Source organism: Lycorma delicatula, chromosome 3 (assembly GCF_047948215.1).
Source record: "Lycorma delicatula isolate Av1 chromosome 3, ASM4794821v1, whole genome shotgun sequence".
In the NCBI taxonomy this organism is placed as follows: Eukaryota; Metazoa; Arthropoda; class Insecta; order Hemiptera; family Fulgoridae; genus Lycorma; species Lycorma delicatula.
Window position 1 is genome coordinate 212,071,677 of NC_134457.1, and position 12,547 is coordinate 212,084,223.

Here is a 12,547-nt window from a genome sequence, read left to right on the forward strand (position 1 = left end):
ATTTTGACATTTTTTAAAGGTATACAAATTTTTATTCTCTAAAAACAATGAGGGATACTTTTAATTTTTCATAGTTTGTTATGAATGAACAACCAGAGGACAGGAAAATAATCAGATGATCAAGATTTCAATTGAAGTATAGGAATCTATATCAGGATCCCAACTAAAATATAGAAAAAATGAAAATTTGTGTTTAGTTGCTTGGCTGTTGGAACTCACTACATGCATACAACTATAAAGACAATAATCTGTTATAATTAATATAGCAACTTTTTTTTTATGCCCTTATAAAATTGTCAGTCATTCCATAAAGTATGACATGATGGTTGCAACACCATCTTTGAAAAATGGTATTTTTCACCATAATTTCTCTTCCATTTGTAGAGTTTTGAAATTTACTTAGTTAATTTTTATAACCAGCTATACCAAAATAATACAAATTTTCTATACCCAGCCAGCATTAAAATTGTTGTTGTAAGCATCTAGGCTTTTTTTTAAACTTCTATTCTTATTAAGATATCAGTCTATTTTAATAACTTTTTAATTAAGAATCTTACTAGTTACAAAATGAAATGTTATAAGCCCTGTTTTTTGTTATTTAGATATAAGAATTAAATTAAAACTTAGGACTTAAAATTGTATTTTTTCCAGGCTCTCTTTTTTTCTCTCTAGCCTCTGGAACCACCATAAGGTATTATCTTCAGAGAATTATATGTATGAATGTAAATGAAGTGTAATCTTGTACAGTCTCAGGTTGACCATTCCTGAGATGTATGGTTAATTGAAACTCAACCACCAAAGAACACCCACATCCATTGTTTCAAGGCTCAAAGTTAAATAACTCATAGTGAACAAACATGTACAAACTGACATTCATTTATGTTCTATGCGCAGATAAAAAATAAGAAGCCAAATCTTTATCTTCTTTCATGTAAATCAAAGAAACATTCATCAAAACTGGAATTTTTCTAAAAATTCAAATTTTTGATGGCTTTTATTAAAAAGGGGCTGAACATAAAAACCTGAAATGATCTTGTGTGAACATGAAAAATTATTTTATATTTTGAAGTTATTTGGTAGATGTGGTATGAGTAATGTTAAAAAAAAGCCAGCAAAAAAAATATATTTATTCCAGTTTTGACGTAATTAATTGTGTATTTTGGTGTGTTATATTTTTATTTAGTTACACTCAATTCTCAAAAAGTACTAGTACTCTTTCAATTGCTACTACTGTCAAACTGTTCACTTTGATTGTATGTTGTTTTCATAGCCATTTTCTGATTCAGTTACTTTGATTAATCTTGTCTTATCCATTTACTCTTTGACTTTTTATTATTTCCAATAATTTATCCCATTTAATACAAACAACCAAATGCTTTTTTCATAAATATAAAACATACACTTATTACATTATTTCTTTGTATATACCTCTTGCCAATAATTCTTTTAGCCCAATTGCAGCCCTCTGTCAAAACTGTGTATTATTTATATCAGCAAACTTTTATTGCATTTTAAGTGTAATAGTTTTGTTAAACTCAAATAAAAGATACTTTACAAGAAGTATTTCATGCAAATTAGATACCTCTTCCAAAGTAACAGTAACATACATTTATGTTTCTGAACATACTTACGTGCTTACGTGAACGACATTTATGCTTCAGAAAATAAATGGAGTTATTAAAATTTGTTTGAAATGTAATTTATGAAGAGAATTTTTCTGTTCAATTTTCAGTTGTGATAAGGTTAAATTTTACAATTTTAGCAGATAAAATCTTGAAAAAGGGGTTAATTACACATTAAAACATTAATAAAATATTATTACACATATGACATATTATATGCAGTCAATAATTAATAAAAATAATTAAAAATCTTTAAAAACATTTAATTTTTTTTATTAAACATGTTTGCAGCCAGCCACTAAATACAGAACAAGTTTATTACAATATAAACTTTACTTAATATTGACAAAAGTGCTGCTATCTATAGCAGCGTTGATAAGAGCATTATCAAACTCTTTCTGCAGATTGATTAAGCTGAACTTCTGTCTATATTTATATGATATCTTTCTAAAATTTCCAGTTTTTTATTATTATCATTTTCTTTTGTGTTCACTAAATGATAGTGAGAAGAAAAACAAGCTACAATGCATTCATATTATGAGCGAGTAATGCAGATACCTATTGGCTCTGACTCAGAAGGCAGTAATCATATATTTGGGGCTTTAGGTGGCGTTATTAAAAATTTCCTAGTGAAATCTCTTCTGTTCTTTGATTTAACAAAACTTGAACTTTCTTTTTAATTTTTTAATATCAGGCAATGGCTTGAAGAAATACTATCATGGGCAGCACTGGGGATGCTTTACAGTATGCATCAGAGATGCTGTCAGTGATGATAATTGAGAATTGAAAGGTTATGGTTTCTTGGCCATCCTGTACATGTTGTCATTTGTAGTTATGCTTTAATCACTAGTTTGAAATATCTTGCTTGTTCATTATTATTATTATTATTTAAGATTATTTAAAATCATTTTCGGAGCTTACTAAAATAATGTAATATTATATTTTTTTAATGCTTTAAAAAATTGTTTATGAAAGAAATATTACAGTGTTTTATACAGTAAGAATAAAAAAAAATGTTCTTTCAATTCTATTCTTGATATTTATGCATGGATAGTAATAATAGTCTTAAATTATGTGTGACTGTTATACCTTAAGCTAAATAACTTATTAAATGTGAATATTTTTGTTAAATAACCTTATTATGTGTAAATAAAACCTTAAGCTAAAAAGGACTTAATCAATAAAAAAACCAATATAATAAAAAGCAATTTTTGAAAACAGAAAAAATTAGCGCATGATGAAAATTCAACAAAAAAATAACATATTCTGATTAAAATAACCTATTCTGATTGAAATGGTAAGTGTAATAAGAAGCTATAGACTTTGTAATGTGGTAACAATCCAGGGGAGTTTCCAGTAATATCTATCTGATCCCAACAAGTAATGATACAACAGACAAAATACAATCATAAATCGAAGCATAGTGAGAACAGTACATATGTATACCATGAACTGATGTGATCAACAGTAGGAGTATTAAATATTGTACATTAAAGAAATTTAAAAATCAAGATTCATTTTGAGACCCTCAGAAAATGATGTACATGTATTGTGGGTGGGACAACTACTTTATTCTTTGTCATGAATATCCTTTGTCATTTTTTAAACATTGACACCAGTTTTCTCATTAGACAGTAACTTATAAAATTTTGCCCATAAATTTGTGTACTAATTTCTACAGCAGAATTGTTACTCATCATCAAAATCAGAATTTCTGGTCAAATTACATAATTGGTAGGGTTATTTATTTAAAGGAACTGATCTCATTCATTAGATATTAAGCATCTAATTAATGATTGGTACACCCACAATTGACAATTGGCTGCTGATGAAGGAAAATATGTAATTTATATTTAATCATGGGAATATACCAATGTGTTCAAAAAACAACAAAAAATGTTTGTTTTTTGGAAATAATTTTATTTATTTGTCTACATTAAAGATATCCCCTTCAAAATAGTCCCCATTATATATTATACACTTATGCCAGTGCTTTTTCCAATCCCTGAAACACTTCTGGAACTCGATCTTTGGAATAGTGCTTAGCTCTTTCAGCTATTCACTTTTAATCTTATCTATTCTTGTAAAACGATGGCCCTTTAAGGTTCTCTTTCTTTTTGGGAATAGAAAAAAGTCACACGGGGCCATGTCTGGCGAATATGGTGGCTGGGGTGTCATTAAGTTTTGTTTTTGGTTAAAATTTGACGAGCAAGCAATGAAGTGTGAGCAGGTCCATCCATTATCATAGTGCAGAAGTCATGAATTTTTTCACCACAAATCCAGGTGTTTTTTTCAGATTGCTTCATGTAAACAGTTGAACTTGTAGATAATATTCCTTATTGATTGTTTGACCTTGTGGCAAGAACTCATGATGCACTAGGCCATTAAAATTGAAGAACACAGTGAGCATTACCTTCATATTCGACTGTACTTGTCGAGCTTTTCTTTGGTCTTGGTGATCCAGAATGCCTGCCTCCACTGGAACGATTGAGCCTTAGTTTCGACATCATATCCGTAAACCTATGTTTCATCACCTTATGACACATTTCAGTAGTTTTGCACCATTGTTGACTTCATTTAGTGACTCCTGGGTAACTTCCATTTGCCACTGTTTTTGTTTGAAATACAACAATTTTGGAATAAATTTTGCTGTCATACATTTCATACCCAATACTTCCAAAAAAATTTCATTACATGAGCCAGTTGATATCCCAACATCATCAGTGACTTCTCTGATTATTATTTGGTGATCATTCATAATCACTTCTTTCACTTTTTGCACATTTTCATTGGTTGTTGATGTGCTGGGGCATCCGGGGCGCTCGTCATCTTCATTGTCTTCACGATCTTCTTGGAAACGCTTATACCACTTGTAAACTCTTGCTTTACTTATAGTAGACTCGCCAAAAGCAATATTTAACTTTTTTTAAAACATTGCTACACTTTATTTCATTTTTATAGCAAAATTTAATACAAATTTTCTGATCCATTATTTAAACAAATAAAAAATTGCAGATTGTACCAAAACACATCTTATCTTTTGATAGCTGATTACAGACTGAATATCCAATATGGCTTAAAATTTACTGATACTTTTCAGACATATTTACCAATACAACAATGAAAAAATCCTGAGAATCGGACTAATAAAACCTGCAAAATTTCAAAATTCTCATTACTTTTTGAACATATCTTGTATATTGTCTTCATCCATTTAATAAATTGGGTGGTAAATTAAAGTAGACTTATTTTTGAAGGTTTACTTATTTTATAATATTATAAAAATGTTGACTTCAAATAATATAAAATTATGCGTAATGATGTAGGTTTACCTGGAAAGATAATTATGAGTGAAGTGGTTTCGTATCGCTTTCTTCACCAGGCCAAATATACTGTTGCATATCAGTATATTGACCCTACCTAAATGCAGATGATATCCAGTCTTGTAAATACAACTTCACCCTATTCACACAGGTTGTATAGCAAACACATAAAGCAACTAGGACTAGTGCTTGTATCTGAGAAATAACTTGTGAAATAACTTAAGAAAGACTGAGATACATAGTAAAAAGACATCTGTCTCAGTGAAGGAAAGATATCAGTGGTCTAATAAGTGTTAATTATTTTCAGGTGGGTCTTAAAGCACCATTAATTTGTACTCATATAGTTGAGGGGCATTCCAGAGCCGTTTTAGCTGTTGCTGCTACTGATGATCTTCTATTCAGTGCTTCAAGAGGTATGTTTATGCTTTTATATAATTTTAATTATTTATTTTATGTTTTATTTATGCTTCTTGTGCTTGCATCAATTTAGGTTTTTAAAGATATTTTCTACAGAGAATTTTCATCTTTAAAATACACTTCTTGTCTTTGAACAGTAAAATTTTTCATTGTTATATTTGTTAGAATTACATTACTTTCTAACAAATTTTTATACATAAGTTTAAGAAAAAGTTGTATTTAAATATAAAGAAAAAAGTTATAATGATATTTTGAAAATATTTTCTTTCACCTGCTTTTGCTCCTTATTTGTTTCTTTACTAATTTATATTAATTGTTGTTTATGATTAAATTTAGAAAAATTATGACATTAAAGTTTTTGTAAATCGTAATGATATAATTTAGTTTTTTTTTTACAATTTTTTTTTATAGATAGAACAGTAAAGGTTTGGGATTTAGGTCAAGGCAAAGAAAGAGATACATTGTCTGGTCATCCTAATAATGTAGTTGCTGTTAAGTATGATCAAGAATCCCAGCTGTTATATAGTGCATCGTCAGCATATATAAGAGTCTGGGATTTAAGAACTGCTACCTGCATTCGGAATTTAAGGTGAGTGTTAGTTTTCTTGTCGGATTAAAAAGATTAGAATGGCATGTAAAGATTGCATCCAGAATTTTCAATTTAGGTTATCTATGATGCTGGTTCGTTGAATGTGGCTTTAATATTATTACTATGTAGCAGTTTTACCTTACTTCATTCATGCCCATCAGTTTCTTGAATGATATTCGTCAAGGTGTTGTAATTAAAATAAAGGGTCCAGGTCAGTAATTAAAATAAATTGATAACTAAAATATATTACCTATTTCAAAATTGACTCCTAATTGGGTGGTACAAAAGAAAATTTAACAGAAGAAGAGATTTTATTATCCATTACTGTTATACACTAATTAATTACCTACATATCTACATTACTTTTCCTTATAGCTGCTATCCACATTCTGGCACTTATTGTACTGCAATATCAGTTTTAACCGATCTTTTTCAAAGAACTTCAATGTAAGGGTATGTCGCCTTTAAACTCTTCATTGATTTTGAAATGTTGGATAGCCGGTCAGAGCCCAGACTGTAAGGAGTTGGTATGAAATTTTTTACTTTTAATTACTTAAGTAAAACTGTTTTGCGATGTGTGTAGTACGGGGGATACACATTATCATGTAGAGTAATAACTTTTCTTGAACTTCCTGCGCTGTTTGTTTTCTTTTGATCCAAACCAAAGTTCCTTCAGCACTTTAAAATAAACACCTAATCAGACATTAATTGATTTTTATCTTAAAATAAACATTTATTCTGGTCCCAGTTTCATGAATTTTCTCAGAAAAACTCCCTTACAGTTATAAAACTGTCGCCTTTCTTGCTTTCATTCTGCATTTTACCAAAACCAGATGCTTTAATATGATTTTAAATAATAAGTCTACAAAATATAATAGAAAAAATACTTTTTAAAACATGTAGGCTATTGCCTCATTATTTGGTTTTGGTATACTGCCCCTCTGAATATCTGGCACCAGTCTCTCAGTGCTTCGTCCTAATTACATGTTGTTTTATAAATATGCACTGATCTTTATATAACTGGATAAGGGATCCCATATATTAGAATTGGTAAAATTTGAAGCATAAAGTTGCACCATTAAATGAGTGGTAGAACCGGTAGAACTAAATAAAATGAATCGACACATGCATAGAGATAAGTGTAACAGTAGGAATAAAACCACTTTTTAAACTGATGCAGTAGAAATGTTCTGATTTTTTATAATTGTATAAGATTTTCTCAGCTTACTAAATTAACCTGTAACAACCAACTATATATATACATTCTACAGACTAATTTAGATGTTCCATTAATTTAAAATTTCACTATTATCTTACTTTTTCTGTTTTCATAAATTTTCTTAATGTTAATATTGGGTTTTAGTGTTTTGCTGAAATAAATTTTTTTGCTTGCTTATAGATTATTTGCAGAAAATTATTATTTACTTAATTATTAACTATAATAAATAATTTTTTTTCTTTAAGCTGACTGATAAATGATGATTAAGAATTAATGATAAAAGTTTATATTTAATTTATCTCTTAACAAATTCCTCCCTTTGAAACCTCTGTTTGTTATACTGTCAGATTTATTGATTCCCCATTTGTTTGACTTTTGCATGTGTATAATACTCACCTTCTGAATGCACTTGAGAGTCAGAAAGAACTCAGAAAAATAAATTATAAATTGATTACAACTACCACTCGATTCTTGTTATTTATATATTTTATTTTTTTGCTTGAATTCACTACAGAAATCCAAAGCCTATGTGTAGGAATATGAAATGTAATTTTTGTAGTGTATGAAAGATGTCTTAATTGTAGGATAGCTGAAAAATTAATTAATTTGTTTTTCATTTATTTTTATTTTTTTTATAGTTGCATCAACAATTAAAGTCATTAGCGACTTATCAGTGTAATGTAACTGTACTGGTAATTTGTAGTCTTGAACAAACTCAGGTCTACTATTCCTGAGACACTGGATTCCTGGGTTAATTGAAACCCAACTACCGAAGAACACCAGTATCCACAATTTAGTATTCAAACCGCAATAAAAATGACTACCTTTTTTAGGATTTGAACCTGAGAAATTGACTTCAAAATCAGCTGAATTACAATGACCAACTATTGTATTACCACTAATTAGACCAACTCTGTTGCTTATTTATTTGTATTGATTGATTGAATGATAATGGTATACATAAATTTCTTTCTCTCACTTATTTTGGCTGGAAAATTAAAAAACTTATTTTTACTCTGTATTAATTTCATTTTTAATCTCTAAATTGCAAATCTTACGTCTGTTGATGTTTATAACCATTGATTTTTTTTTATCGGTACAGTGTAAATTGATCTTACTATACATGTTTTAAATGGATAGTCCCTTTAAAATAAATTCTGATACTACTTATGTATTTTTCATCATGTTTACAATAAAATTTGAATAAAAAATGTTGTTATACATAATAATAAGTATTATATATTTTGGACATCATTATAATTTAATATTTTATTTATAAGAAATATAATTTTAATGGTAATTAAAATTACATTTACAATTTTCAGCTCTACAGGGTCAGTTATCAATGGATCTGTAAATTTTGCTCAAATTCCTGTAGGAGAGTCTCAAGTAAACGATATTGCTCTAAATCATAGTGGTCGTACATTTTATAGTGCTGCAGGTGACAAAGTTCGCGTGTGGGATATTAGAAAGTAAGTATTAAATTTTAATTTGTATTAAATATTTTCATTGTATTAAAAAACAGAAAATAAATTATTGTTTACTATTTAAAAATTACATATGAATTGTGAATATATCATCTTATTTATATTTATGATTCAGTGAAGTAAAATCAAAACATATTGTAAGTATTTTGTTATATTTTTAAGAAAGCACTTTCAAATTTCTTGAATTTATCACAATTTTTAAAAATAATTATTGCAGTGGAACAGATTACGTATAAAAATTTTGCTGTTTGAGCTTGGAGTAACTTCAACTGATATGTACATTCATTTAATTAGTTGAATCAGTCAGTAACTATTTAAAAAAATTATTGTCCTATTTTAAAATATTTTATTAAAATAGAAAATATTTTATCTAATAGGTAAATCTATCTATTAATCAGGTCACATTAATTTATTTTTGAATTTATGTAATATCTTTTTAAATATTCTAAATATATATATATATATATGTACATACATAAAAATAAGATTAGAATATTTAGAAAGCTAATATATGTGTAGAATACTCCCAACAAGTTTAATTAAATAATGATGTGTGGTGCTAATTGAACTACGGGAAGTATTAAAAGTAGTTTCATTGACGTTTTAAAGATGTGAACTAGCATTTTTCATATGCTAAAAAAACTAATTTCTTTCCATAAAAGTTTGGCAAGTTAACCATTGTTGGCATCTATTAGGTTGTAGCCATGATTTAATGTAAGCCCAATTATTGGCATAACATTTAAAAATTAAACCATCTTAAAAATTCATCTCTTATAATAAAAGATTGTCATGATAGCCATAATTGGACATAATCCCCAATTCTGGCTAATTGAGGTCATATTAATGGCTAATTAAAAGACCATAGTTGGACATAAACTATTAATGCTAATGACCTTTTGAAGTATTTTAATTTATATTTTTTTGTGCTACAATCTATAATAATTGGGCATAAGCCCATTTATAGCCATCCATCTTAGTTACCAGAATGTTACTTATTTATATTAGTTATTTAATTTTAAATAAACTTACCGAAAACTTAACTTACCTTACCTTACCATACTTACCTTTAATAAACTTACCTTTAGTAAACTGGAAAAACAAGGATGTAATGAAGCTGTAGACATAATATTTGGGTATTATGGTAACAGCAAAATGAAAATTACTGAAGCAGGTAGAATTGCCCTAGAAATAAGATAAAGTTTTTAAATTAATAGATTAGTACAGAGTATTAAACTGATTGGCTGAGACTTATGGGCGATAGGGAGCGGAGGAAAGAAACCTTTGAAATGAAATATATTTATGATACAAAAAGAAAAGGCTATATAAAAATTGTAGTAACAAAATGATTAGGTTTGTAAACTTACTATTTGTCATGTTTGCTTTTTAAAAATAACTAAAAGATAAATTGAATGGAAAATTTAGTGAGAAAATCAAACTCATTTACATTCAAAGATAGTGATTATTCTATTGTATGCATGAAGATTTAAACAGGAAGGCACAAAGGAAAGTATAAAAAAGAAAAGAAAGGTATAAAGAGGAATTCCTTCATTATTCCAAATGGAGAGAATTCACAACAGATTTGTGGCTTGAAGACCTGAAAAAGAGAAATTTAATTCTTTTTTCTATGAGTAGATGAAATTATTTAATTAAAGAATATAGTACTCTTTCATTATTAATGGTTTCAGTTATTCTTGCTCATTAGTTGTTGATGTTCAAAGATTGTTATTTCTGTGTTGTTTTACAACTACATTTTGCAATTGACAAGTACATAATTGCAGCAAATTATAATAAAATTAAAAAATTAAGATAAGTCCTACAACAAATCCCTTTCCATTTTAAATCTAAATAAAAATATTTACTTTTAAACAAGAATAATGAATAATACAAAATTTTTATGTTTAGAATTTGATATTAAAAAAAAATTAATTAAAAAAATTGGTACTTTTAATTTCTGCTGCTCAAATCTAGAAACTTCATTATTAATAATAATTAGGACAAAATGATTTGATGAATTTATCAATAAAATAAGGAATGAAAGAGGGGACCGACTTATAAAGCTTTGCACGAAGTACGATTTAGTAATTTCAAACACCCAGTTTAAGAATCATAATAGAATTATATACACATGAAAAAAGCCAGACGATACTGCAAGGTATCAGATAGATTATATCATGGTTAAGCAAAAATTTAGAAATCAACTCGTCGACTGCAAAACTTACTTTGGAGCAGATATTGATAGTGACCATAATTTACTGATAATGAAATGTAAATTGGGGTTTAAAAATCTGAAGAAAAGGTGTCAGATAAATCGGTGGAATTTAGAAAAGCTTGATGAAGAGGAGGTAAAGAAGATTTTTGAGGAGGACATCGCAAGAGGTCTGAGTAAAAAAGATAAAGTAGAAAATGTAGAAGAAGAATGGGAGAATGTTAAAAAGGAAATTCTTAAATCAGCAGAAGTGAACATAGGAAGGAATAAAGAGAACTGGTAGAAAACTTTGGATTTCAGATAATGTATTGCAGATGATGGATGAACGTAGAAAATATATGAATGCTAGTGATGAAGAAAGTAAAAAGGAACTATAGACAATTAAGAAATACTATAAACAGAAAGTGCAAACTGGCGAAAGAAGAGTGGATTAAAGAAAAGTGTTTAGAAGTGGAAAGAGAAATGAACATTGGAAAATAGATGAAGCATACAGGAAAGTTAAGGAAAATTTTGGGGTATATAAATTAAAATCGAATAATGTGTTTAAACAAAGATCGTACACCGATTTATAATATGAAAGGCAAAGTCGATAGGTGTGTGGAATATATTGAAGAGTTATACGGAGGAAATGAATTAGAAAATGATGTTATAGAGGAAGAAGAGGATGAAAGGGGAGAAACAATACTGAGATGTGAATTTAAGAGAGCATTAAAAGATTTGAATGGCAAGGCTCCTGGAATAGACGGAATACTTGTAGAATTATTGCACAGTGGAGGTGAGGAAGCGATTGATAGATTATACAAACTGGTTTGTAATATTTATGAAAAACGGGAAGTTCTGTCAGACTTGAAAGAGTGTCATGATACCAAAGAAAGCAGGAACAGATAAATATGAAGAATACAGAACAATTAGCTTAACTAGCCATGCATCAAAAATATTAACTACAATTCTGTACAGAAGAATTGAGAGGAGAGTAGAAGAAGTGTTAGGAGAAGACCAATTTGGTTTCAGGAAAAGTATAGGGACAAGGGAAGCAATTTTAGCCCTCAGATTAATAGTAGAAGGAAGAGTAAAGAAAAACAAACCGACATACTTGACATTTATTGACCTAGAAAAGGCATTCGATAACATAGACTGGAATAAAATGTTCAGCATTTTAAAAAAATTCGGGTTCAAATACAGAGATTGAAGAATGATTGCTAACATTTACAGGAACCAAACAGCAACAGTAATAATGGAAGAACATAAGAAAGGAGCTGTAATAAGAAATGGAGTCCGACAAGGGTGTTCCCTATCCCCATTACTTTTTAATCTTTACATAGAACTAGCAATTAATGATGTTAAAGAACTATTTAGATCTGGAGTAACAGTACAAAGTGTAAAGATAAAGATGCTACGATTTGCTGATATAGTAATTATATCTGAGAGTAGAAAGGATTTAGAAGAAACAATGAACAGCATGGATGAAGTCCTATGCAAGAAATACTGAATGAAAATAAACAAGAACAAAACGAAAGTAATGAAATGTAGTAGAAATAATGAAGATGGACCACATAAAGATTATGGAGGTCGAAGAATTTTGTTATTTGGGAAGTAGAATTACTAAAGATGGTCGAAGCAGGGGTGGCAAAATGCAGAATAGCACAGGTGAAACGAGCTTTTAGTCAGAAATATAGTTTGTTTA

General features: G+C 28.6%; 1 protein-coding gene across 3 annotated transcripts in view; it reads left to right on the forward strand.

The window, feature by feature from the left end:
- Klp31E (kinesin-like protein 31E) overlaps window positions 1–12,547 on the forward strand; it is a 541,210-nt gene that overhangs the window by 436,799 nt on the left and 91,864 nt on the right. For all 3 annotated transcript variants that reach the window (XM_075361453.1, XM_075361452.1, XM_075361451.1), the window contains exons 19-21: window positions 5,253–5,358; window positions 5,774–5,951; window positions 8,496–8,642. In XM_075361453.1, the coding sequence (XP_075217568.1) occupies window positions 5,253–5,358; window positions 5,774–5,951; window positions 8,496–8,642 (431 nt within the window). The remainder of the gene's footprint in view (window positions 1–5,252; window positions 5,359–5,773; window positions 5,952–8,495; window positions 8,643–12,547) is intronic.